Here is a 26181-nt window from a genome sequence, read left to right on the forward strand (position 1 = left end):
GCCACCTCTCGCGCGGCTTGGGGCTCAGTGGCCCGGAGTCGGCCCAGCCCCGCCTCGAGGCGTTTGGCCCGGGTGCGAGGTGCGCCTTCCCGGGGCAAGGTGTGCGCGGTGCACGATGTGGCCAGGCTTTCGGAAGCACGTGGGTCAAGGTCGCTGGGGTGCGTGGAAGGCTGGCTTCGATGGACGTGACCTGGCCGAGCGGGCTGCGGTGTCCAGTCCTGGCTGCAGGTCGCTGTGAGAGGACGGGCGCTCGGTACCTGGTCACGACCTGTTTGCTGAACGGACGAGACCGGTCATGAGGTACTGGTGATGCGCAGGCTGGCTGGAGCTCTTCCTCTGATCCTAAAGCCGGATGAGACGCTCAACCCTTTAGTTTCATACCTCAGAAGCTGATGTGAACCCGAGTGCAGCTCTCTCCACTTGCCCTAATTTTGATCGTTACAACTCGCGGAAAGATCCATCTTTAGGCTCACAGATGAAACAACTGTTAGCATTAGAAGGACTCAGACCTAATTTTCATGCTTTGAAAATTACCTAGTGCGTCCGAGAAGAGGAAGACTGACGTTAAGATAGGCCCCCTTCTTTTGTTTTGATTTGACCGGGAATTTTAAAGAGAATCTTGATCAGTTTGATAGGTTTGAGCCCAAGGTGAACTAAGTTTTATTTCAAGGCCCTCGATATCTTTATAGTGTAATGAACCATTTTACAAAAGTATTTTGAAAATTGGATGTGAATCAAGTTGGAAGCATTTTCAAGAGGAGCAATTGGGGAATTAACATATTTAATCAAATCTATAATTTTTATGTATTACGGGCGAGGGAGAATCCTTGATGCCTGATTTTAAGTATTTAAAGTAAAGATATGTTAAATATAGGGAAATATGCACAGTAAATAATTGAAGTAAGATTTTCCAAGAGACCCACCTGGAAGTCTGAGTAGGAGTCACTTTTCCAGAGCCTACCACTGAACCACTGTCCCATGAGAGTAAAATACCAGTAAAATACTGAGGAACTTAATTCTGGCTTAAAAAAGGGACATTAATTATGCTTCTGTATATTATATGCACATCCTAGTTTATAAATTAAAAATTGGGAAAGGGCCGGATTTGATTTCTATTTCTGGTACATTTATCAGAGTTTTCTAAAATGGCATTTTTGTACAGTACAGACTAGGGAGTGACCTAAATGCTGTAAAATAATTCGGGTATTTTCTTTGGTTTTGTACATACCATTTTAGAGCTGGGAAGGAAGGACCTGTATGTCATAGCTGGGATTAGAATCTAGCTTTTTTTTTCTTTTCTTTTCTCTTCCAAGCTACTTGGTTAACCTCAAGGCAGACTAGTTTGTTTAGTTAAGGAACTGATGTAATGTTATTAAGCTAAAGATCTCATTTCATATCAACACAAGCATAAACAGCGTTTCTCGAAATACTTTTTCTCACTATGGCAAGGTTGTATATAAAGAAGACAGCATTATCAGTGGGCTTGTTTGTATGACTTGTCTAGTTTCCTGCTGTTTGTCCCCTTGTCTAAGCTGAAGGCTCTTGATTGGAGTAGGGTGGTACCTTCCCTGAGATGTTATGACTGGGTGTATGAGGCTTGGATTAAAGATGTTATCTATTGATTGGGTAATATAGACTCTTGAATGGTATCTAACAGTGTGAATTTTTGTTTTTTCTTCTTTGCTGGAGATTGAACCCAGGACCTTATGCATGCTAGGCAAACACTCTACTACCGCTGAGCTATATCCCCAGCCCTAATAATGTTAACTTTAAAGTTGAAACTTTCAAAACTAAGGTTTTAAATTTAATGGAACTATAACCTGGATTTTTTATCTGGGATGTATTGGGAATTAAACAATTATCACCTTTTAAAAAATATTTTTATTTTGTTTGTTTATTTTTANAGTATGCGATTTAAATCTTTTTTTTTTTTACAATAATGGACTTTTTTTTCTTTTTTTTTTTTTTTTTGATATGGGGGATTGTACCCAGAGGCACTCACCCAGTTACATCCTCAGCTCTTTTCATTTTATTTTGAGAGACAGTCTTTCTAAATTGCCTAGGCTGGCCTCAAATTTGGAATCTTCCTGTCTCAGCCTCCTGAGTATAGAATTGGAGGTGTGTGCCACTGCACTCTGCTTACTTTATATTTTTTTGTGATAAATACTGAGGAGTGGCAGGGCTGGGTCATCTGGTGGTTCCATTCCTAGTCTTTTGAGGAACCGCGTACTGATTTCCATAGTGGTTGTACTAATTCAGGGTCCACCAGCAGTGACTAAGTGTGCCTTTCCCCTCTCATCTTTACCTGCAGTTATTATTTGTATTCTGGATTTTTGCCATTCAGACTGAAGTGAGATGAAATCTCAGTGGAGGTTTGATTTACATTTCCCTTATTGCTAAAGATATTAAACATTTTGGGGCTAGAGTTGTAGCTCCGTGGTAGAGCACTTGCCTGGCAAGCGTGAGGCCCTGGGTTCGATCCTCAGCACCACATAAAAATAAATAAATAAAGGTACTGTGTCCAACTACAACTTTAAAAAAATAAATAAATAAAACCTCACAGTGTGCCATGTAATTTAAATCATCTTAACCTCATCTGAAATGTGGAGAACTAATCTCAGGAGTTCTTTTTAGTCTCATTATGAACTGAATCTAGGACTTAAGGTTTCTTTCTTTCTTTCTTTTTTTTTTTTTTCTTTTTGCCACTGGGGATTGAACTCAGGGACACTCAACCACTGAGCTATATCCCCAGCTCTGTTTTGTATGTTAGAGACAGAGTGTCATTGAATTGCTTAGTGCCTTGCTTTTGCTGAGACTGGCTTTGAACTCCTGATCCTCCTGCCTCAGCCTCCTGAGTCTCTGGTCACCACGCTCAGCTAGGACTTAAGGTTTCTGACATCCTGTTTTGAACAAATTTTAGATGCGCAGCCCTTAATTTAGGAAATTTTAAATGAACAGAAATACTGGCAGATACGTCATTGTTTTGATCTTATTAATAATAGTGGAACTTTTTTGTTCTGTGATTTATTTATTACTTATTTTGTGCAAGCAAGTTAATATTTGCTTTTCTCTCCTTCCTTCCTTCCTTCCTTCCTTCCTTCCTTCCTTCCTTCCTTCCTTCCTTCCTTCCTTCCCTCCCTCCCTCCCTCCCTCCCAGGGGTGCTTTACCACTGAACTACATGCCAACCCTCCCTACCCTTATTTTGCTCTAGCTTCCCCTTGTAACCAGAAAACATATGACCCTTGATTTTTTTTCCAGTCTGGCTTATTTCACTTAGCATAGTATTCTCTATTTCCATTCATTTATTGGCAAATGCCATGATTTCATTCTTTATGATGGACTAAAACTTTATTGTGTATTTATACCACAGTTTCACAGTTTCTTAATTCTTTCATCTCTTGATGGGCATCTGGGTTGAAGCCATAATTCAGCTATTGTGAATTGTGCTGCTATAAAAATTGATGTTCTGTGCAGGTGTGGTGGTGTACAACTGTAATCCCAGAGACTAGGTAGGATGAGTTAGGAAGATTACAAGTTGAGGCCAGCTTCAGCAATTTAGTGAGACACTGTCTCAAAATAAAACATAGAAAGGGCTGGGTATATGGCTTAATGGTTAAGTGTCCCTGGTACTGAAACAAACAAAAATTGATGTTCCTATATCACCATAGTATGGCAATTTTAGTTCTTTTGGATAGGATAATAGGATAAATAGGATAGGTGGGTCACACTACCATGATTCCATTCTTAAGTCTTTTGTTTTCTTTTTCTTGGTATCAGGGATTGAACTCAGGGGCACTTAACCACTGAGCCACATCCCCTGCCCCGTTTTGTATTTTATTTAGGTCTCACTTGAGTTCCTTAGCGCCTCACCATTGCTGAAACTGGCTTTGAACTTGCCATCCTCCTGCCTCAGCCTCTGGAGCCACTGCTCCTAGCTTTTGTTTTTGAACCAGGGATTGAACACAGTGGTGCTGAGGCTGGCTTTGAACTTGTGATCTTCCTGCCTCAGCCTCCCGAGCCTCTGGGATTATAGGAGTGTGCCATTGTGCCTGGCTCCATTCTTAGTCCTTTGTAGCATTTCCATATTGCTTTCCAGAGTTGTCGTACTAATTTGTAGTTCACCAGCACTGTATGAGTGTACCTTTTCCCCCATGTCCTTGCCACCATTTATTATTATTATTATTATTATTTGTATTATTGCCATTCTGACTGGAGTGAGATGAAATTTCCATGCAATTTGGATTTGTATTTCCCTGGTTGTTAGAGTTGTTGAACATTTTTTGCATATATTTGTTGGCCATTGTATTTCTTCTTTTGAGAAATATCTGTTTAGTTATTTTGTCCATTTATTGATTGGGCTATTTATTTATGGTGTTAAAAGTTTGGGTTCTGCATATATGGTGGATATTAATTCCCTCTCAGAGGAGTACCTGGCAAAGATTTTTCTCTTCTTTAGGTTTTCTCTTCATGCTCTTTCCTTTGCTGTGCAGAACCTTTTAAATTTGATATTGTCCCACTTATTGATTCTTGATTTTATTTCTTGAGCTTTAAATGTCTTGCTAAGGAAATCAGTGCTTGTGCCAATGTATTGGAGTGTTGACCCTATGTTTTATTCAGAAACTTGCAGTTTCTGGTCTAATTCCTAGGTCTTTGATAACACTTTGAGTTGAATTTTCTGTAGGGTGAGAGAGATGGATTTATTTTCATTCTTCTAAATATGGATATCCAGTTTTTCTAGCACCATTTGTTAAAAAGGCTGTCTATTCTCCAACATGTTATTGGCATCTGATACTTATGTTGAGTATCAGATGACTATAACTACATGGGTTTGTCTCTGTGTCTTCTGTTCCATTGGTCTTCATATTTGGTTTGGATGCCAATAACATGGATATGTATTCAAATCTTCCCTTTAAAAGATGGGCTGGGGTTGTAGCTTGATGGCAGAGCGCTGGTCTAGCATGTGTGAGTCGCTGGGTTTGATCCTCAGCACTGCATAAAATAAATAAAGTATCTTGTCCTGAAAAAAAAAAAAGGAAAAAAAAAAGAGAAAAGAAAAATTAAATTGGCAATTCATTGTCCTAAGATAACAGTTTAGTGTTTTTTTGGAGCTGATATTGTCCACCCCACCCCCTTTTTTTTAAGTAGCTGTGATTTTCATAATTCAGATGTTTGTGTCAATGTTTGCAGCCGGAGAATGCTGGAGGAGACCTCAAGGATGGCTGCCACCACTACGAAGGAGCTGTTGTCATCTTGGACGCCGGTGCTCAGTATGGGAAAGTCATAGACAGGAGAGTGCGGGAACTCTTCGTGCAGTCTGAAATATTCCCCTTGGAAACACCAGCCTTTGCCATAAAGGAACAAGGATTCCGGTAGACTTTTCATTGATGTTTTTAAGAGGGGTTTGACTTTGTAGGATGGAATATTTTGTTATTAGTTTGCTTGGACACTGAATTTTTTAATGAAAACCATGCAGAGTGGTTTTACAAGAAATTTCCCATGACTTTGATTTGGGGTAAAAGCAAAGAAAAAATTTTAGATCTTTGTCTAATATAAGGGCCAATTGCAACATCTTGTACCCTTGTGGTCAGGCAGCATTTGGTTTATATGTGGTTCCTTCCTTCAATGCCTCACTTTGGCGAGTGCTGTGCCTTTTCTTATGGCATGCTTACCTTTCTTGGTTAAGAGTCTTCCAGAAGCAGGCGGCTGCAGTTCTTGCCCGTAACTCTCCTTAAATCTAATATTGGAGGTGCTGTGCTTCTCCCCAAATGTGTTTTTTTTTTTAAGAGAGAGAGAGAGAGAGAGAATTTTAATATTTATTTTTTAGTTCTCAGCAGACACAACATCTTTCTTTGTATGTGTTGCTGAGGATCGAACCCGGGCTGCACGCATGATAGGCGAGCACGCTACCACTTGAGCCACATCCCCAGCCCCCCAAATGTGTTTTATTTTCCTTAAAAAAATTAATTTGTTCAAGTGAAAAATGGTTCAAAGAATTTTTAAAGACCTCACAGATATGTATATGCTATCCTGTGAGATTTTTGGTTTCTGAAGTAGAATGAATTGGAAATCAAAAAGGCAGGCTTAAACTTAACTCTGTTCTAGTTTTAGGATACAGATTAAAGATGACTCTCTCTGAAATGTATTGTAGGGCAAGAAGGAATCCTTGAATTCATCTAACTTTGTTGTCTGATTTACCAGTAAGAATTGAGAAATCAGAAACATTCTGTCAAACCCAAGCTTCATTGTTCACCTCATTTGAAACACAGAAAAATACCCTGTTAAGTTAACTCAGACTACAAAGGTTTTAAAATATGGAGACCCAAATGCTTGATCACCAAACTCTTAAGCGTTCTTCCTAACAGTTGCTAGGTGCAGCTACCCAGCGCTGCTCTCTGCAACGGGAGAGGAGCTATAGCACCTTGCCTTTCAGGTCACTGTCATCCTCCTGCTGGCATTGCTCTCTGACTACCCCTTTGAACAATAAATGTTAGTTTGTGGCATGAGAGACATTCTAATTGTTTTAAAGATCTTGATCTGCCTAATACATAGCATTGGTATTTATAATGACTTGTGGCTTGTTGTGCCTTATAATTGCAAGTTAGTTTCAAAATAGAGTAGGAATTGAGAACTCGGAAAGCTCTTCTCAAGATTTATTGAGATAAGACGGTTCATAATTGGTTTAAGTACTGCTTAAGTTTTATCCTGGCTTTAGGCCATCATATTTTTAATTGTACTAAGAATCTTATCTCCTTGAGTTGTTCAGTAGGTTAATGAAGGATCATGGGTGGTCCCAGGGTGGTGGTTATCCTTTACAAAACTAAAAGTAACTTACTGATATTATTGAATGTTAAAAATGTTTTATAGAATTTAAGCTTCTATATTTTTAAGGATCTAGGTTACAGATCTACATGTAGGGCTAATGCTACACCCCTTCACATTTATTATTTGAGTAGGTTGTCTTGCACCTCTCTTTTACAGGAAACATTGAATACTATATCTCATGTTACCTACGGAATTAAGAGGGTGATTTTTGAGCTCCCAAAGAATATTGTTTTTTAATATATATTTGCATGCCCTAGCTTGTTGAGTTGATTTAAAAAAATTAGTTATACTTGGACACAATATCTTTATTTTGTTTGTTTATTTTTATGTGGTGCTGAGGATTGAACCTAGTGCCTCATGTGAGGCAAGTGCTGTGCCACTGAGCCACAACCCCAGCCCACTGAGTTGCTTTTTTATGTTATTTTGAATTATTAGAAGCTTAGCAGTATATTTCATGTCTTTACACGGCTGGCAGCCTCTAGGTAAAGGGTAAATTTTAACCCAGGTTTATGTAGACTTTTGGTTAGATCTTGCAGTTTGTCTTTTTTAGATGAATTGGATGAATTAATTTAATTGAAACTGAATTAGATGAATTGGATTTATCTGCAAACCCATTGGTACTTTCAGTTTCATACAGGGCGCGTGTATGCCTTGGTTGTGAGTCACCATGTATGGCAAACCTTCATAGTACAGTCTGAAGGAACAAAGCTGCTGTGACTACACTCTTGTAGCTTGGAGGAGTGGGGCCTGGTGTTGTCAGAATTTTTTTTTTCTCTAAAAAAAAATAAAGAAATATGAATATTTAAGTGATACTCCTATTATTAAAATGATTTAATTTTTTTGAGTGAACGTTGAGGGCCAAATAAAAATAAGATCAGTGTCCAAGTGAGGAACATAACCTGAGTTTGTACCTCTTCTTTATTCACAAAGTTCCTCTGCTAAGTAAAACCCAGAGGATGCTCTACAAGTTGTATGTAGCCCAATTATAATACTGGCCTAAATTCTGAGAGCCTAGAAAATGGGGCAAAATTGATATTAGTGCCCTCTCCTGGATCTCAGGGGAAATTGCTGAGAATATAAAGAAATTGTTTCTACTGGAGTATCCACTGACTCTTCCTTAAATCTGCAGTGCCATTATCATCTCTGGAGGACCTAATTCTGTGTATGCAGAAGATGCTCCCTGGTTTGACCCGGCAATATTCACCATTGGCAAGCCTGTTCTTGGGATTTGCTATGGCATGCAGGTACATCTATAAATTTGCTATGATGTCCACTTATATTTTATTCTTTTCATGATTCATATTTCTATTTAGTTGGGTTGCATATTACTGCTGTGTATGAATTGCTATACTAGTGTGATAGAATGGACCTTATAGGGAATCTACAGAAAAGTAACTACCTTTTTTGTGTGTGAATATATATATAATATATTATATAGCATAATAATGTGAATATGGTAAAATCTTACAGTTAGCTGTGTATGATGATGGCAGGTGCCTATTATTGCAGTGACTTGGGAGGCTGACACATGATAATTGTGGTTTCAAAGGCAGTATCAGAAATTCACTGAGGCCCTAAGCAAATTAGGTAGGACATGTCTCAAACTTCTTTTAAAAAAGGACTGGGGATGTCAGTGTTTAAGCACTCCTGAGTTCAATCCTCCGTACAAAAATTAAAATTAAAAATCTATAAAATCTCCAAAAACACAGGTTAAAAATTATCAGGACAAGTCTTCCTCTGATATAATGAACTGTAAGAATTAGGTTGCCTCTAATTTTCAAAAGTAAAGATACTTAATAGTCTTTGATTTTTTTTTTTATATTCAGAGATGAACTGTCTGCAGTATACAATGAAATTTGTGAGCATTTCATTATTTCTAACACATTATCTAGTGATATCTAATGAATTTTAAGCAAAAGTTAAAGGCAGTTAACCAATTTCTATATTTAAATGCCTTCTTTCTGTTAATAATTCTCATATACATCAAAATGTGAGGTCTTGAAAGGACTTTTTTTTAATTGTTTCAAGGTTTTGTCTTTGTGGCAAATATTTTGCTGTTATCTAAGGCATATATTTTGGACAAATGCCTTACTACATTTACTTACATGTATGAGGTTTTGGAGGTTGAAGAAAGTTTGAAATTAAGACTGCAGAAAATGGAATGATCTCCCGTGTTCTTGGATAGGAGGAATTAATATTATCAAAATGGCCATGCTACCTAAAGCGCTATACAGATTTAATGAAATTCCAATTAAAATCCCAATGACATTCCTCATAGAAACAGAAAAAGCAATCATGAAATTCATTTGGAAAAATAAGAGACCCAGGATAGCCAGAGCAATCCTCAGCAAGAAAAGTGAAGCAGAAGGCATCACAATACCAGACCCTAAACTATACTACAGAGCTATAGTAACAAAACAGCATGGTATTGGCACCAAAATAGACTTGTAGACCAATGGTACAAAATTGAAGACAAAGAGACAAAGGTACTGAAAACACACATTGGAGAAAAGATAGCGTCTTCAACAAACGGTGATGGGAAAACTGGAAATCCTTATGCAACAAAACTAAATTAAACCCTTATCTCTCACCATGCACAAAACTCAACTCAGAGTATACCAAGGACCTAGGCATTAGACTAGAGGCCCTGCTCCTAATAGAAGAAAAAAGTAGGCCCAAATCTCTTCATCATGTTGGTTTGGGCCTGACTTCCTTTATCAGACTCCTTAAGTACAAGAAATAAAATCAAGAATTATTAAATGGGGCTAGGATGTGGCTCAAGCGGTAGCGCACTTGCCTGGCATGCGTGCGGCCCAGGTTTGATCCTCAGCACCACATACAAAGATGTTGTGTCCGCCGATAACTAAAAAGTAAATATTAAAATTCTTTCTCTCTAAAAAAAAAAAAAAGAATTTTAAAATCAGCATACTATGTTTAATGCAGCATGATCCACAATAGCCAAGTCATGGAACCAGCCTAGGTGACTGTCCACAGATGAATGAACAAAGGAAATGAAGTATATGCACACAATGAAGTTTTATTCAGTCAAAAATAATGAAATGTGGCATTTGCAGGAAAGTGGACAGAACTTGAGAGCATTGTGTTAAGCAAAATAGGCCAAACTCAGAAAGTTAAGAATTGTATGTTTTCTCTCAAATGTAGAAGCTAGAGAAAAAAATGTAAGAAAGGTGGGGGAGAATCTCATGAAAACAGAAGGGAGGCCCATAGAGGAAGAGGACTGGGGAAGTGTGAGGAAAGGGCAAGGGGAGGCAGCTCGGCATAAAACCAATCAAATATGTGTGTATGAATATGTCACAACGAATCCCACTATCATGTTTAATTATATAACACACCAATAAAACCGATTTTAAAAAACAAGTAATTTATGACCTCAATTTTCAAGAATTTTATAATAGCACAATTATTAATTCAAAAAATAATCCTAACATATATACATTAGGTTTGAACTTTAGCCAAATTGTAAATACACTTTACTAGAAATCAGAGCCAGACTCAGAACAGCAAGTGGTCCACAGTGAAGTGACTGCACAGACCAGATCACCCAGGACTGTCCAGTGTATCTCACAACTGAACATTTGTCTGAGATCTTCCATTTTTAACAACATATTATCATGTAAAATTGCATTAAGGCAGGATGAGAGGAGCTTGCTGGACTTTCACTCTACATTTCCACCTCCTGCCACTGCCTTAGCTCTCTTTAACTTCTGGTTCAGTCTGAGAGCCAGACAGACAACACAGCTCTTTCTGTATACAATACAGCACACTTGGACACTGGCATTACACTAGGGGTAGCTAGCTACCCGATCTCAGATGAGAATGGACACATATGAGAATTTGCAGTGCCCACAAGACAGTGGGTCCACCTGCCAGTTGTGGCAGAGCCATTCTACAGCTTGCAGATGCACAAACCCTCTAGGCCATCATATTCTGGGTGGAGTGGAAAAGGTCAGATTTTGAGAAATACAGATAGGAAAGATGCTGAAGGCTCCTGTGCATTGTACAGAAGAGAGTAAACGAAGCACTCTTGCAACAGGTGTTTTGCCATTTACTGAATTGCCTAAAGCCACAATTATTTATTTTGTTTGATAACATTTTATTTTGCAGCGATATTTATCAATTATTTCCACACTTCTTTTTATGCTTGTGTCTCCATTTAGGCACTAAGAGTATATAGTCATGCTGCTACAACCACTCTCTTCCTAGTACATTATTTTACTGAATAATCTTGAGTATAAAGACTTAACAACAAAAAAGTATCACCTGGATCCTCAAAAACATAAACCTGAAGCCATGGCAAGGGTCCAACAAGAAAAACAACTGTTAAGGTACTACTATAGCAAAGCTATATTTATTAAATCACTGTGATTTTGAATACAAAAAAAGTCTTTATTCCACAACAAGCACAAAAAAATAAAATTCTACCTAACCTGTCGTTAAATATATGCAAGATTTAAAACTCTATGAAAAAAATCCTTTCTTGATTCAGAATTATGTATTAACCCCGAGGGCTTCACTCATTTTAAGCATCTATATAGAGTTTAGATAGAGTCAAAAAAACAAACAAAAAAAAACAAAATTTAAGTACCATAAGAAGAGTTTATTTTGCACAACAAATAATCATTCCTTACTTCAAATAGTATCCTCCAGATTATACTTCAGTTTATCTTCAAAATAAGTATAGGACAAGTCTATATATAAAAAACATGCCAGGAGCTGTGGCAGATGCCTGTAATCTCAGGTTGAGGGAGGAGGATGGCAAGTTCAAAACCAACCTCAGCAAAAGCAAGGCACTAAGCAACTCAGGAAGACCCTGTCTCTAAATAACATACAAAACAGGGCTGGGGATGTGGCTCAGGGGTCTTCGTTCCCCAGTACCCCACCAAAAAAATAAAAAGAGCTGGGGATGTAACACAGTGGCAAAGTGTCTAAGTTCAATCCCTTATTCCAAAAATAAATAAATAAAAATAAAATAAAACCCCAAAATTCTATAATTTTATAACAATAAAACCTAAAATTCTTGGGTTGGGGATGTAGCTCATTGGAAAGGAACATGACTACCACATACAAAGCCCTTCTTGTTCAATCCCAGCACTACACACACACAAATTTTCTTAAAAAGACAATTATTTTTCCTAAGTGACAAGTTGGCCTACTCTAAAAGTAATGTCATCTGAAGTTCCTGGAAAACTTTCAAATTCTTTCAAATCTAAGAACATACTACAATAAAAACCATTCTTTTTGCAATATACTTACAGAACAAAACAAGAAGGTAAAAAAATCCATCTTTGAACTTTGAAATTTTTTTCACATAACACATTATTATAAAAGGTGATAACTGGGCTGTTATGGCTCAGTGGCAGAGCACTTGCCATGCACTTGTGAGGCACTGGGTTCAATTCTCAGCACCACATAAAAATAAACAAACAAAATAAAAATATTTTTTAAAAGGTGATAATTGTTNTCTCTAAAAAAAAAAAAAAAGAATTATTAAATGGGATGGATTCAAACTAAAAAGCTTCTTCTCAGTAAAGGAAACAATAACGTGGAATTTGGATATAGACTTGAAGAAATTTTTTTATATTCTTAGGGTTCTATGCACTGTGAATTCTCTGGTGTTTAGTAATGTTTCAGCAGTGGCGTAAAGCTTTGTGACATTTTTTCCGCTTGTACCATCTTTCACCAGTATGAATTCTCGGGTGTTGAGTAAGGTGTAAAAAGCTGTTGGAGACTTTGTCACATTTTTTTTACATTGGTATAATTTCTCTCTGCTATGATTCCTCTCATGTGGAATAGGGTTGAACCATCCTTAAATGTGTTGACATGATGTTCTCATTTGTAGAGCTTGTTTTCCCTACAAATTCTCTGATTCATAAGTCATGATCTTTGAAGTTTTGCAACATTTTTCACATACCAGTCCTTGTAACAGGCACTTCATTTTTTAAAATGAGAGTTCTGTGCCACATTTTTGCCAGCATTTGGTGATATAAGTGTTCTAGATTTGAGCCTTTATATAGCTTGCTTTAAGTTTATACAGTATATGTTTACCAGGTAAGTTCAATGTCATTGGTTAGGATGATAGAAAAATAATAATGAGTCAGTAACATGCAAGATTCTCACTTAACAGAGATGATTTTGATCAAGATTTATTTACAAAGAGGATAGGAATATAAATTGATAATTTTACAAGAAGTTATTACTGGTGATTATAAGAAAAATGGTTATCTAGTTAAAAGAACTTTTAACAATGTATCTTACTTGATTAGATCATCTGAAAATTGAGTTAGGTAGGAAACTAGTCTGTAAGTAATTTATTATTAATTGACATGTTACAGTTACATGTTTTGCCTTTTTCAAAAAGTCAGAAGCAGTATTTATTTTTTAGATTTAGTTGAACACAATACATTTTATTTATTTATTACGCGGTGAGCTGAGGATCGAATTCAGGGCCTCACACATGCTAGGCAAGTGCTCTACTGCTGAGCCACAACCCCAGTCCATATTTTTATTTTTACCAGGGATTGATCCCAGGAGTGTTTAACCACTAAGCCTTTTTTTATATTTTATTTAAAGACAGGGTCTCACTGAGTTGCTTAGGGCCTCGCCAAATTGCTGAATCATCTTCTAGCCAATAAATATATTATAGTAAATATTTAGTATCCTCTGCCTTGTTTTTGGTGGTAATATGGGGGAAATCAATCTAGGGGTGCCCAGCCCTTTTTTAAAAATAGATTGCAACAGGGGCTGCCTTGAGCTTGCCATCCTTATGTCTCATTCCTATGTGCCACTGTGTACCCGCTATTTTTTTTTTCTAATTTAATGTTCTCTGAAAAGTCCATCTGTAGTCTTAGAAGAGTTCACATCCTGATTAAGTTGAATATTGGAAATTGGCTGTTTTCTTTTGTATGCCTTTGTCCCACCCAGCTTGTGATGTATTGATCTCGGGTCCCAAGTGGTCCACTTTAACTATGTAATACAACTTGATAATTAAAGTGGAATGGCTGCTGGAATGTTGGGAGGGTTATAACATTATATAAGGGGGGCATTCATGAGACTTTTTAAAAAAATCTGCTTGTTATGAAATCTGTGTAGATCATTGGATCCCTTAATGTAAGAGACAGTGGCTTAGTACTTCCCCGTTACATCAGTTTTCTGTATAATTACAAGACCAGATTTTTCTGTCATGGTGAGAGAAGCCAGGCCTGCTGATGTTGAATGTGTAAAAAATGTTGTCTTTTATGATTATCTGAACTTCCATAGTATGATAATGGAATTAGGCTTTTGGGCAGAAATTTACCCATTCTGTCTCTCTTCTCTTCTCTCTTCTCTCTCTCTCTCTCTCTCTTTGGTATTGGGGATTGAACTCAGGGCCACTCGATCACTGAGCTACATCCCCAGCCCTATTTTGTATTTCAATATTTAGAGACAGAGTCTCACGAGTTGCTTAGCACCTTGGCATTGCTGCTGCCTCAGCCTCTTTAGCTGCTGGGATTACAGGGGTGCGCCACCATGCCTGGCTTTTATTTTGTTTATTTTTATGTGGTGCTAAGGTTCGAACCCAGTGTCTCACACTTGTGAGGCAAGTGTTCCACCACTGAACTACAACCTCAGCCCCCATTCTCTTCCTGTATAGCCATATTCATGTTTATATCTCTAATATGTTTAGTTTTGTTCATTGACCTTTATATACATGAAATCATACTGCCTGTATTTTTAGCTTCAGTTTTGAGGTTTATTCATTTTAATACATTTAATTGTAAGTCATTCATTTTCACTGAATTCATTTGAATATAATACAAATTATTTCTATATCTCAACATATGGGACAGAGTTGTGTTCCTGGTCATCTTCTAATTTTGCATTTTTTACAGTAGTATATAAAAATGTCTTCTGTCTGTATCCCTGTCAACCCTTGGCATGACCAGAGCTTAGTTTTTTTTGTATTGCACATTTAGGGAAGATACTGTAGTCCGGATGTTCTTTCTCCTTATTAGTGTGTTTATTTGCCACTCATGCCGCCTCTTTACTGTAAAGGCTTATTTGTGACTTTTACTCATTTCTCTGAACTGCCTTTTTAAAATTTTTTTGTAGTTATATATATGGGCAGCATGCCTTTATTTTGTTTATTTTTATGTGGTGCTGAGGATCAAACCCAGTGCTCTGCCACTGAGCTCCAGCTCCAGCCCTGAACTGCCTTTTTAATTGTCTTGTGGGAGTTCTTTGTAGATGCTGAATATGGAACTTTTGCTTGTTGTGTGAATTGTAATCCAGATTGCAATTTATTTTGTTTTCCCTCTCCACTTAGCTTCTTTGATATTCCCACAAGGTTTTATCACATTATTATGTTTTAGTTTTTTGATACTGGGGATTTGAACCCAGGGAGCTTTATCAGTGAGCTAAATCTGTAGTCATTTTTACTTTTTAAATTTTTAAAATTTATTTATTTTTCATCTTTTTATTTGTTCTTTTTAGATGTACATGATAGTGGAGTCTATTTTGACATATTATGCATACAAGGAGTATAACTTCCCATCACTTTTATTTTTGAGGCATGGTCTTGCTCTGTTTCTCCGGCTGGCTTGGAACTTGGCATGCGCCATCAGCTGTGACGCACTGCTTTGTCCGGTTATTTTTGTTGTTAGAATTTCCCTCTCTTTCTTTCCCCCATTTAGAGCCTTATTGTAGAACTTTGTCTTAAGACAGAGAAGAGGAGCTGACCTGAATTTTAGGTGGTAGACTTGGGGAACTATAGGGTTTCTTTGAGATGGAACCTTGATGTTTTCAGGAATCTATACTTCAAGTCAGAATATTAAAACTTAAATATAACTACAAAGTACTTTTTAGTGTACATAGTTTCCCTGCTCCTCCAAATACACACTTTCCTTGTTGCTTGCCCTCTGTCCCTTCAGTCCTGAGTAACAGAACCAGAAAGAAGCACAAAAGCTCTCTGCCAGGTAGAACAGTTTTAAGTGCTGTTGCAAGCCCTGGGCTTTGTAGGAATTCCTGAGACTCCTGAGATATGTAGAGTTCCAACAGTCTTAGTTATTTTGGTTTTTCAATTGTCTTCTAATTATAGTTGCAAATTATGGGAGGCAGAAGTACAATGAGGTTTATTGATGCTAAAGAAGAAAGTATTCATTCTCATTCAGCAAAGTTAAAGGAAAGCTGTGGGCCATAAACTTTAATAGGCCCCTGGACTGTGAAGAGACCTGCAGACGATTTTACTAGTTTCAATGACTGGATTAGAGAATGGGGAAAATGAGAGGTGAAAGCAAAAATTAGATAAGTCAGCTTTTTGTCACTTTGACCAAAAGACCTGACAAGAACAACTTAGAGTGTTTATTTGCCACTCATGCCGCCTCTTTACTGTAAAGGCTTATTTGTGACTTTTACTCATTTCTCTGAACTGCCTTTTTAAAAATTTTTTTGTAGTTATATATATGGGCAGCATGCCTTTATTTGTTTGACTCTTGGTTTCAGAGTTCAGTCCAGGGTCAGTCAATTCCATTGCTCTGGGTCTTAGGTGGGACAGCACATGATGGCAGAAGGGTGTGGTGGAGGAAAGCAGCTCTAGAAGTAGCACCCAGGAAGTAGAGAGACTCTATGTCTGCTCCCCAGAGACAAAATAGAAACCCCAAAGGCACCACCAGTGTTTCCTAAATTGCATGTTAACCAATCTGTTGTAGAAAGTTTTATATGTCTGAGTTTTTAGTTTGAAAAATCCCAGGTTAGACAAAGTGTGTTCCTTTACTGCTAGATATAATCTGAAGCTTTATTGTGGTCAGATTTAGTGTGAATCCCTAGGAGAGATTTATAGAGGTGGCAGCATTCGCTAAGGGTTTTAAAAAATACTCCTCTCTGAGTTTTAGGAATGAGTGTTTCCTTAGCTCTCTGCCTGCTTCTTTGTGGGGGGCTGGTCAGCCTGTGTTTTGCCTTTCTCACCTTGCAGGGCAGGTATCTGTGGCTCGTGGCAGGCCACCATCTTAGGCTTCTGCTGTGCAGAAGGCAGACTGAGTTGAAGCGAGTCTGGCAGTGCAGATTTGAGGTTTGCACAATCTTACGTGTGTTTAGTGTGGGTGGAGGGTTCACGGGTTATATGGGAAAAATAAAAAGAATGCCTACCATGGTGGTGCACACTGTAATCCCAGCAATTTGGGAGGCTGAGGCAGGCTGAGGATCTTGAATTCAAGCCTCAGCAATTTGGCAAGGCCCTAAGCAACTTATTGAGATCCTGTCTCAAAATAAAAAAGGCTGGAGATGTGGCTCAGTAGTGAAGCACCTCTGGATTAAATCCCCAATACCAAAAAAAAAAAAAAAATTAAAGAAGGTGAACATAAGGAAGGGTGGAATGAAGAAACCATTTGAATTAAGAAGTCTGTAGGTGTATGGGATTTGAACAGATTGCTGATTGAAAGGCTGGATTTTCTTGCTGACCCCATCTGCAGTACAGTTCCTGTAACTTTAAGACGGCTCCTTTGGTGCCAAAGAATTAAAAGCTTGGAGGAATTTACACTTGTCTAAATTTGTGATTTCTGCTTTTCTTCTCAGCTCAAAGTAACTTTTTTTATTTTTATTTTTTTAAGAACCAGGGATTGAACTAAGGGCACTCAACCACTGAGCCACATCCCTAGCCCTATTTTGGGTTTTAGTTAGAGACAGGGTCTCACTGAGTTGCTTAGCACCTCGCCATTGCTGAGGCTGGCTTTGAACTTGTGATCCTCTTGCCTCAGCCTCCCAAGCCGCTGGGATTATAGATGTGAGCCACCACACCGAGTTTCAGTCACTTTTTAAATTAAAATGATTTAAATACCAAAATTACTATTTTTAAAAGATGAATTAATTAAAGTATACTAAGTAGAAAGTCTTCCAGTGTTTAACAGAAATTAACCTCAGGTCAAATTTCTAATCTAATTTTGTTATAATCATGCTTTTTAATGACTATATAATTATATGTAAAATATAAAGTTATCTACATTTATCAAACTCCCTGTATTTTGGGGATACAAATATAACAATAATCTGGAAAACAGAATATAAATGATTAAATCAGCATAACAATGAGTGTTTTTCTTTTCATATTAACATCAATTAATTTTCTCTTTGAATAGATGATGAATAAGGTATTTGGAGGTACGGTGCACAAAAAAAGTGTTAGAGAAGATGGAGTCTTCAACATCAGTGTGGACAATACATGCTCATTGTTCAGGTATTTTTAGAAGAATAAAGGTTGTAGATTAACTTAAAAGTTGATATTATTGTTCAAAATTGGAGACTCTGTAATTCATCCTCTGCGGCCCCTAAGCTTGCTGTGTGTGCCTCCCAGGTGCATGTCAAGGCAGCACAGGCTAGCCGGATGCTAGTTAGGACTAAGAAGAATATTTAGGAAGTGCCCTCAAGGCCCCTGTGTGGTTTAGCACCTTGTCATGTGATTCCAGCATTTGTGGATCTTATATGTTAGTGTGCCACATGTGGCAAGTGAGTCATGACTTAAACTGTCCTGTGTCTACTGTATGCTGGTACATACCTCCTTCTGCACACCTTTTATTTTTTTCCCTAATTTTTTTGGTACCTGGGATTGAACCCAGGGGTGTTTAACCACTGAGCCAAATCCCCAGCCCTCTCTTATATTTTATTTATAGACAAGGCCTTGCTGAGTTGCTTAGTACCTTGAACTCATGATCCTCCTGCCTTAGCCTCCTGAGCTGCTGGGATTACAGGCATATGCCACTGCCCCAGGCATGCACTCCTTTGTTTCTTGATTCTTAACAAGCCATTCAGTTTCCGGACTCTTTATTCCTCCTTCACCTTCTTTATGTGGAGGCAGAACTGTGGCCTGGGTACAGTCTTTTTAATGCGATGAATGATTTTGGTTTTGTTGCTAGGTGATAAGATTGCTGGTAGTTCTAATCTGTTTAAAACTTGATGAATGATGGCTGCTGGTGCAGCTTGTTGGTGAGGGGAGTGTGTGCTTGACATGCGCAGGGTCTTGGGTTCAACCCGCCTTTCTCTCCCCAGCCCCACCCATCCAAAAGTGAATGAGCTGCTTACAAGTTTCCTCAAATCATTGATTGGCTTGAATTTTCATTGTTTTTTTAAAAGACCAGACACTTATATTTTAGTCTCTCCTTTTCTTTTTGGATTTTCTGCGCTTTGTGCCGGCACAAGAAGTTTTACACATAAGTTAAGAGATCTTTTTTCCTGTCTTTCTGGTTCATGTGCTATTCCCTACCATTATTTAATAACAAGTCCTCATTCAAATTTTCCTGTAATGTAAGCAGTATCTTTTCATATTGGTCTGACTAACTCAGGGTCCAGAGAAAATCTACACATTATATGTGTATAATGTTATGTAAGTCTCTTTATCTATAGTAGCTCCTCCCCCCTTAATTGTCCCTGATTCACTTGGCACTGGAGGTCCATGTTGCTACAAGTTTGTTACTGTTTGTAGGACTTTTCAATGAATGGAGTGACGCGGTATGTTTTCTTTTAGAAAGAGAAAATTATCAGTATATATAATTTCTAATTAAAATGACAGATTATAGTTTTTACCTAACTCTAATTTTTTTAATCTCCTTACTCTTAAGCTGAACATTTAGATTATGGGATTATAATAGTTATGTTTTTTTTAAACTGACAATACACATATATTTGTATTTACATACAGCTGTAGGATAGAAGTATCAGTGTTAGTACTGTCATTCTTGGTACGACTACCATGCTGCTGAATGAAGCATGAAGGTCTTTGAAATATTTCTCTTAAGTTAAACCCATTTGTGTTGTAATATTGAAATTTTTGTTTCATAGACTCCAGAAATTATTTTGTGTGTGGTTAAACTACCACTTCACATATTCTCAGTTTTTATGGATTTCCTTTTTAGTTTTTTGTTAAGATTTGATATATTCTATTTGCCTTATATGTAATAAATTTGAATTCCAACTGTGTTGCACTGTATATATACTTACATCTATTTTCTTGATCCACGCATGTCATTTCTAAAGCAAAAGAGTCTGTTAATCACTTATAATTGAGATTCGTGATGTTTTACTTTTTTATGTTTAGGGGCCTTCAAAAGGAAGAAATTGTTCTGCTTACTCATGGAGATAGTGTTGACAAAGTAGCTGATGGATTTAAGGTTGTGGCACGTTCTGGGAACATTGTAGCAGGTAGAAATTTACATTTGTAGATCTCATCTACATATCTGCAGAGTATGCATATGTTTCTGTGTGTTGTCCTCTTTGATCTTATTTTTTAAAGATATTGCAGATGTGGCAAGATAAACTGTTAATTAGTAGGGAATTTAATATTGGAAGAATTATCTAGCTTACTTTAAAACACTTTGACAAAGGTTGTCCTAGTAGAAGCTTTTCAACTATAGATCACTGTACTGCATAACTCAGGAAACATTGCCTCTCCTCTTTCCGTGCTGTTTTCACAGTTGCTTGTTTTTAATGCCTTTTAAATGGAAGTCTTAGATTTTTACAAAATACCAAAGCATTCAAAGACTTTTTTCTCAACCAGGATTGGCCAGCTATGACCTGTGGGTCAAATCCAGCGTGTATCCTAGATTTGGGGGTGTCCATATAAGGGTGGTTTTTATGTTATTAATGGGCTTTAATAAAACCCAGGAACCCTATATGTCCCTCAAGTCTTCATACTTTAATTCAGTGTCTTGTCCTTTCTAGAAACTATTTTTATGCTCGACTTTTTTTGAGGAAGAGGGATTTTGGCAGTTCAGAGTTTGGACTTGCTTACTTAAAAATTGTTATATAATCACTGATATCCTTGGAAATCAGTAAAAGAAAAAAATGGGTTTGTCAATAAAGCTCTTTTTTATTATATATATGTGTAGTTTTAGTTGTAGACAGACATGGTAGCTTTATTTTATTTATTTATGTGGTGCTGAGGACCCCATGTGCTAGGCAGGTGCTCTACACTAGGCCCCAGTCCCAGCCCCAGCCCAATAAAGCTCTTTTTGTTTGAGTTGCCAAACCTAATTGATAAGTTTAGAAATGATTTGTCATGGATGAACTGAGTCGAGTAATCTGCCTGCACTTACTCGAAGAACTCATACTTTAGCAGAGGAGTGATCAGGAACAGTTGTCCTCTTCATGTAAAAGCTGTACAGTGGAGGGTGGGCTCAGTGTTTTTATTCATTTAACAGATTTGACTACCTATTTTGTGTCAGGCACATTCTAGGTGTCAAGGATCAGGAATGAACAAAATGGGCAGAAACCTGGGGAGTGGGGAGGGTAGACAACACAGTGCAGAATAGGTGAGCTGTTAGATAGTGTGAACATCAAAAACAGGTGGGGGGGTGTTGCAGAAGGTGATTAGGAATGGTACTGTTTTTTTTTAATGGGGGTGGGGGGATTGAACGCAAGGACACTCAACCACTGAGCCACATCCCCAGCCCTATTTTTTGTATTTTATTTAGAGACAGGGTTTCACTGAGTTGCTTAGTGCCTCACTTTTGCTGAAGCACTAAGAAATTGAGATCCTCCTGCCTCAGCCTCCTAAGTAGCTGGGATTCCAAGCATGTGACACCACCCCTGGCTTGCACATGACTGTTTTATCTAGGATGTTCAGAGAAGGTATTCCTATAAGACAGAATGGACCTGAAGAAGATGAAGTGACCACTCTTGATGTCTGATGAAGGAAGAAATAGTAGTTGAGAGGCCCTGGGATGGGACCACATTTAACACAATATAGAGCAGCCAGGTGAGGTTGTACACACCTGTAATCCCAGCAGCTCAGGAGGCTGAGGTAGGAGGATCACAAGTTCAAAGCCAGCTTCAGCAAAAGCGAGGTGCCAAGCAACTCAGTGAGACCCTGTCTCTAAATAAAATACAAAATAGGGCTGGGGATGAGGCTCAGTGGTCAAGTGACCCCGAGTTCAATCTCTGGTACCCCCCGACTCCCCCTGCAAGGAGGAAAAAAAAAAAAGGAAGACAACATAGAGCACAGTAACGTGGAAGAAGTGGTACAAGGTAGAGATTAGGTAATTGTGGTCCACTGCACAGGACTTTTGACCCATTGTAGTCTTCCACTCTTTTTAGTTAGGTGAGGCTTTGAACAAAGGAAAGACTTGATCTAATTTCAAGGTGACAGTACAATGAGGGGACAGTACAATGAGGGGAAGAGTGGGGGAAGGACTGACACTGGAATGGCATTCAAGAGAAACACTTAAAGTGTTCTGAAATGCTAATTGTGAGATTCCATTTATATAAGAAATTGGCCATTGCACATTTATGTGAAAGCCATATGGGACGAAGAACCAAAATTAAGTTATTGCATTAACTGCATGACAATTAAATTATTGGTGGAGGGGCTGGGGTTGTGGCTTAGTGGTAGAGCGCTCACCTAGTGTGTGTGAGGCCCTGGATTCGATCCTCAGCACCTCATAAAAATAGATGGTTGAAGGAAAAGTATTGTATCCAACTACAACTAAAAAACATTAAAAAAATAAAGTATTGGTGGAGAAGTGACAGTACTGTGAAACTCAGTGTACTCTTGAAGACTCATTGCAATGTACTATAGCTTATTCATTGTTATATTAAAGAAAAAAAACCTTAAAGATTGTGGCAATGTCATTTTGTTTTGTGTTTTGTCTTTCCATGTAACTATAAAGGTCCAGTAAAGTACATTAGTTTAAACATTTTTAGAGAGATTTTTGAGGATGAATTATGGGTATCGGTTGAGTCTTTGCAACCTGAAAAAAAAATTGTGATTATTTTTTCTATAAAGGTATAGCAAATGAGTCTAAAAAATTATACGGAGCACAGTTTCATCCTGAAGTTGGCCTTACAGAAAATGGGAAAGTAATATTGAAGAATTTCCTTTATGATATTGCTGGGTGCAGTGGGACCTTCACTGTGCAGAACAGAGAACGTGAATGCATTCGGGAGATCAAAGAGCAAGTTGGCACATCAAAAGTCTTGGTAAGCAATTATCATCTGACAACGCTACATGGTTATGTGGGTGATGTTGGAATCCATAGCTGGATTTCTTAACAGCCTTGGGTGTTGACTGGGTGAGTCGGGTGTGCTGCATTGCTCATCAGCACTTGTTTGTTAATATCTTTAATACAAACCGTGCTTCTAGGGAGGATCTGGGGAAGGGATGGTGTTTATTTTCTTTCTGTTTATTTTGCTCAGTTTGATTTTTTTCCCCCTTTATTTTCCTTTGTAGGTTTTACTCAGTGGTGGTGTAGACTCAACGGTTTGTACAGCTTTGCTGAATCGTGCGTTGAACCAAGATCAAGTCATTGCTGTGCACATTGATAATGGCTTCATGAGGAAACGAGAAAGCCAGTCTGTGGAGGAAGCCCTCAAAAAGCTTGGGATTCAGGTCAAAGGTATTAGTGGGCCAAAGAAAAGTGAATTTACCTGTCAGGATTTGTTTAATGGGACCAAGCTTTGTGGCTTAACGGAGCACATTGCCTTAACCAGTTGTAGTTTTCCCATAAGCTCGAAGTTGAAAATGTTTCGTATTTCTATTTTATAATTACCTCTGGTTCAAGAGTGTTCCCTGTATAAATTTTCAGAAGTGATGATTTCTACTAGTTATGCTAAATGGGTAAGTTAACCATTTTGTAGCTGTCATTCTGTTCTCTAGTCATGTTCCCTCTTAAATTATATTTCCCCAAATGATTTTGTATTGTTATTCTTGCATGAGAATGCCCAGGCCCTCTTACAACAGGTACAAATACACAGATTATTTTGCAAACAGGAAGGCTTGTACAGAGAAGAAGGATTTAGGTCTGTAGTCATCCGGGCACTGTGGTATGCACCTGTAGTGTGAGCTACTTAGGAGGCTGAGGTAGGAGGATCACTTGATCCCAGGAGTTTGGATCCAGCTTGGGCAAACATAGGAAGACCTCATTTAAAAAGAAAAAAAAAGGGCCGGGGTTGTGGCTCAGTGGTAAGTGCTTGCCTAGCATGCGTGAAGACTGGGTTCGATCCCCAGCACCACATACAAATAAACAAATAAAATAAAGGTATTGTGTCCATCTACAACTAAAAAGATATTTAAAAAAAATCCACAATCTCTCATACTTTTAAAGGGCAATCGTAACCACCAGCAGACTTCTAGTCCTTAGTGATATTGACATTTGTGGATATCATTTATACTCAAAGGTATTATTGATGGTTACAGTGAAATGAGTTCAGTAGTTTAATAATACAAATTGTAAATATTGTTTAATTAATTAGAATTGAAGGCAAAAGGTTGAGTGTAAAATGAAGACTTGTAGGTAAGTATGAAGTAGACACAGTCTACTTAATAATTTTTTCTTTTAAAAACTCTTCAAAAAAGGTTTTTCATAATTCTATCTTTTCGAAATTCACTAAAATAGCAGTGCACACATAAAGCAAGTACAAGTGTTGCAAGATAAGGAACAGGTATAGCAGACAGAGGATTTGTTGGACTGTAGAAAACAGGCCTTGCTGGATTTCCTCAGCTAAGTGAAAGGAGTTAAGCTTGAGAGGCCCCGACTAGTCAGCCCTCTTGCAAAATCCTGGGGAGGACCCCAGCAGCATCTTCACAGGACCATGTTTTTGTGAAATTGGCAAATATTTTAGTAATTTGTATTTGGTTGACTTTATTATCTCTGTCCATTCAAATTTATTCTCTGGTGGGTGGTACAGGCATGGCTGGCTATAGGCCTTTTGGGATCAGGCTAAGAAAACATTGAGCTGGAGATATATTTAGTTTGGATTTAGTGGTATATATATGATTTCTAATTATTTCTGTGTGCATCCAAGCTCTTGTTAGTCTTTCTAGTGTGACTTGTGATATTTAAGGTATCTTATTTATTATTCTCTTTCTTGAAGGGGGTCTTTCAAATTGTAGAAGTTTTAATAACCCACACAAACCTGTCCTTGGTGGTCAGTGTAGTAGTATGAGGAATTCAGAGTCCTGGGGGAGGAGATGGGGGAAAGCCTACAACAAAAGCAAGCAGGTCTGTGCTACTGTGCCGCAGTCTGGCTGGGCAAAAATCGGGAGCCACTCAAGCAGGAACTCCAGCACGCGGCCTTCTCCTGGGACACACCACACACCAACCGGAAAATCCCTCCTCCGGCACTTCCCCAACCAATGGGAGCTCTCTAGGAATCCGTGCAAGAACTCCAAAGTAGCAGGCTGAGGCGGACAGCCAGGGTCTAATATACAATTGAATACACAGCTTAACATAACCATCATTATCTCAATGGCTTGCTGGCTTCACCTCTCAACCACTCCCATTCTGGCAATGCATCATTCTGACTTGGCTATGGCTCTCAGCACTATTGACTTTGGGGAGAGCTCAGGAGTTGGAAGCCTTGGGCTCCTTTGGGACACAGGTCTCTGGATGAGCCTAAGTAGTAGTTCGTTGAAAATATGAGAAGTACATCATTTTCCTGAATATAGGAGCAAAGTGTTGCTTTCCTTCCCTGTTGGAAGACTGGATTTTTTTCTCTGGCTTGGTGTACTGGGTGTAGTACTGTGAAGAGGTTTAAGTAAAAATATGTATGCTGAAGACTGATTGCCTCCTAGCACATCCTCTGTCCCACAGCTGGAATGCTGGTAAACAGGAGTTTGGAGGTGTTTTTGCTTGGGTAAGGGACCAAGGAAAGGGAAAGACCCACAGATTCATTGGTGAGGCCTGTGTGGCCTGCTTCTGTTTTTACTCCTGCTATGGAGCTGTGCCCTCCCCCTTTATTCTCTTCTTTCTGGTACTAGGGATTGAACCCAGGGGTGCTTTACCACTGAGGTATATCCCCAGCCCTTTTTATTTTTTTATTTAGAGACAGGGTCTTGCTAAGTTGCCTCATCTGGCCTCCCAACTGGTAACCCTCCTGCCTCAGCTTCCTGAGCTGCTGGAATTACAGGTGGTCACTACTGTGCCTGGCTGGCTTGATAGTTCTTTTTAAAAATATTTTTGTAGTTGTAGATGGGCACAATACCTTTATTTATTTTTATATGGTGCTGAGGATCGAACCTAGGGCCTCACACATTCAAGGCACACGCTGTGCCATTGAGCCACAACTCCAGCCCCGGCTTGAAAGTTCTTGAACAAATAGGCAAGTTTAGGGGAGATCAGAGGAGCCACCTAGGTTTTCTGTTGTTTAACTTGTTACTTATAATTTTTAGTCTCTTGGTTAAAACACTTATCTCCTCCCTCAGTGATTAATGCTGCTCATTCCTTCTACAATGGAACAACTACTTTACCAATATCAGATGAAGACAGGACCCCTCGAAAAAGAATTAGTAAAACATTAAATATGACTACAAGTCCTGAGGAGAAAAGAAAAATCATTGGTGACACTTTTGTTAAGGTACCTTTCTTTTTTGTGTCCCTGGG

The 26181-nt window shown here is 38.3% G+C and overlaps 1 protein-coding gene across 1 annotated transcript in view; it reads left to right on the forward strand.

Annotated features, from left to right (window-relative positions):
* Positions 1-295: 295 nt before the first annotated feature.
* Gmps (guanine monophosphate synthase) overlaps positions 296-26181 on the forward strand; it is a 43319-nt gene continuing 17433 nt past the window's right edge. The window contains exons 1-8 of the mRNA XM_015486737.1: positions 296-300; positions 5167-5370; positions 7953-8067; positions 17950-18047; positions 19902-20005; positions 22587-22780; positions 23031-23196; positions 26004-26155. Of these exons, the coding sequence (XP_015342223.1) occupies positions 296-300; positions 5167-5370; positions 7953-8067; positions 17950-18047; positions 19902-20005; positions 22587-22780; positions 23031-23196; positions 26004-26155 (1038 nt within the window). The remainder of the gene's footprint in view (positions 301-5166; positions 5371-7952; positions 8068-17949; positions 18048-19901; positions 20006-22586; positions 22781-23030; positions 23197-26003; positions 26156-26181) is intronic.

The sequence above is a fragment of the Marmota marmota genome, unplaced genomic scaffold (genome assembly GCF_001458135.2).
Source record: "Marmota marmota marmota unplaced genomic scaffold, marMar, whole genome shotgun sequence".
NCBI lineage: Eukaryota > Metazoa > Chordata > Mammalia > Rodentia > Sciuridae > Marmota > Marmota marmota.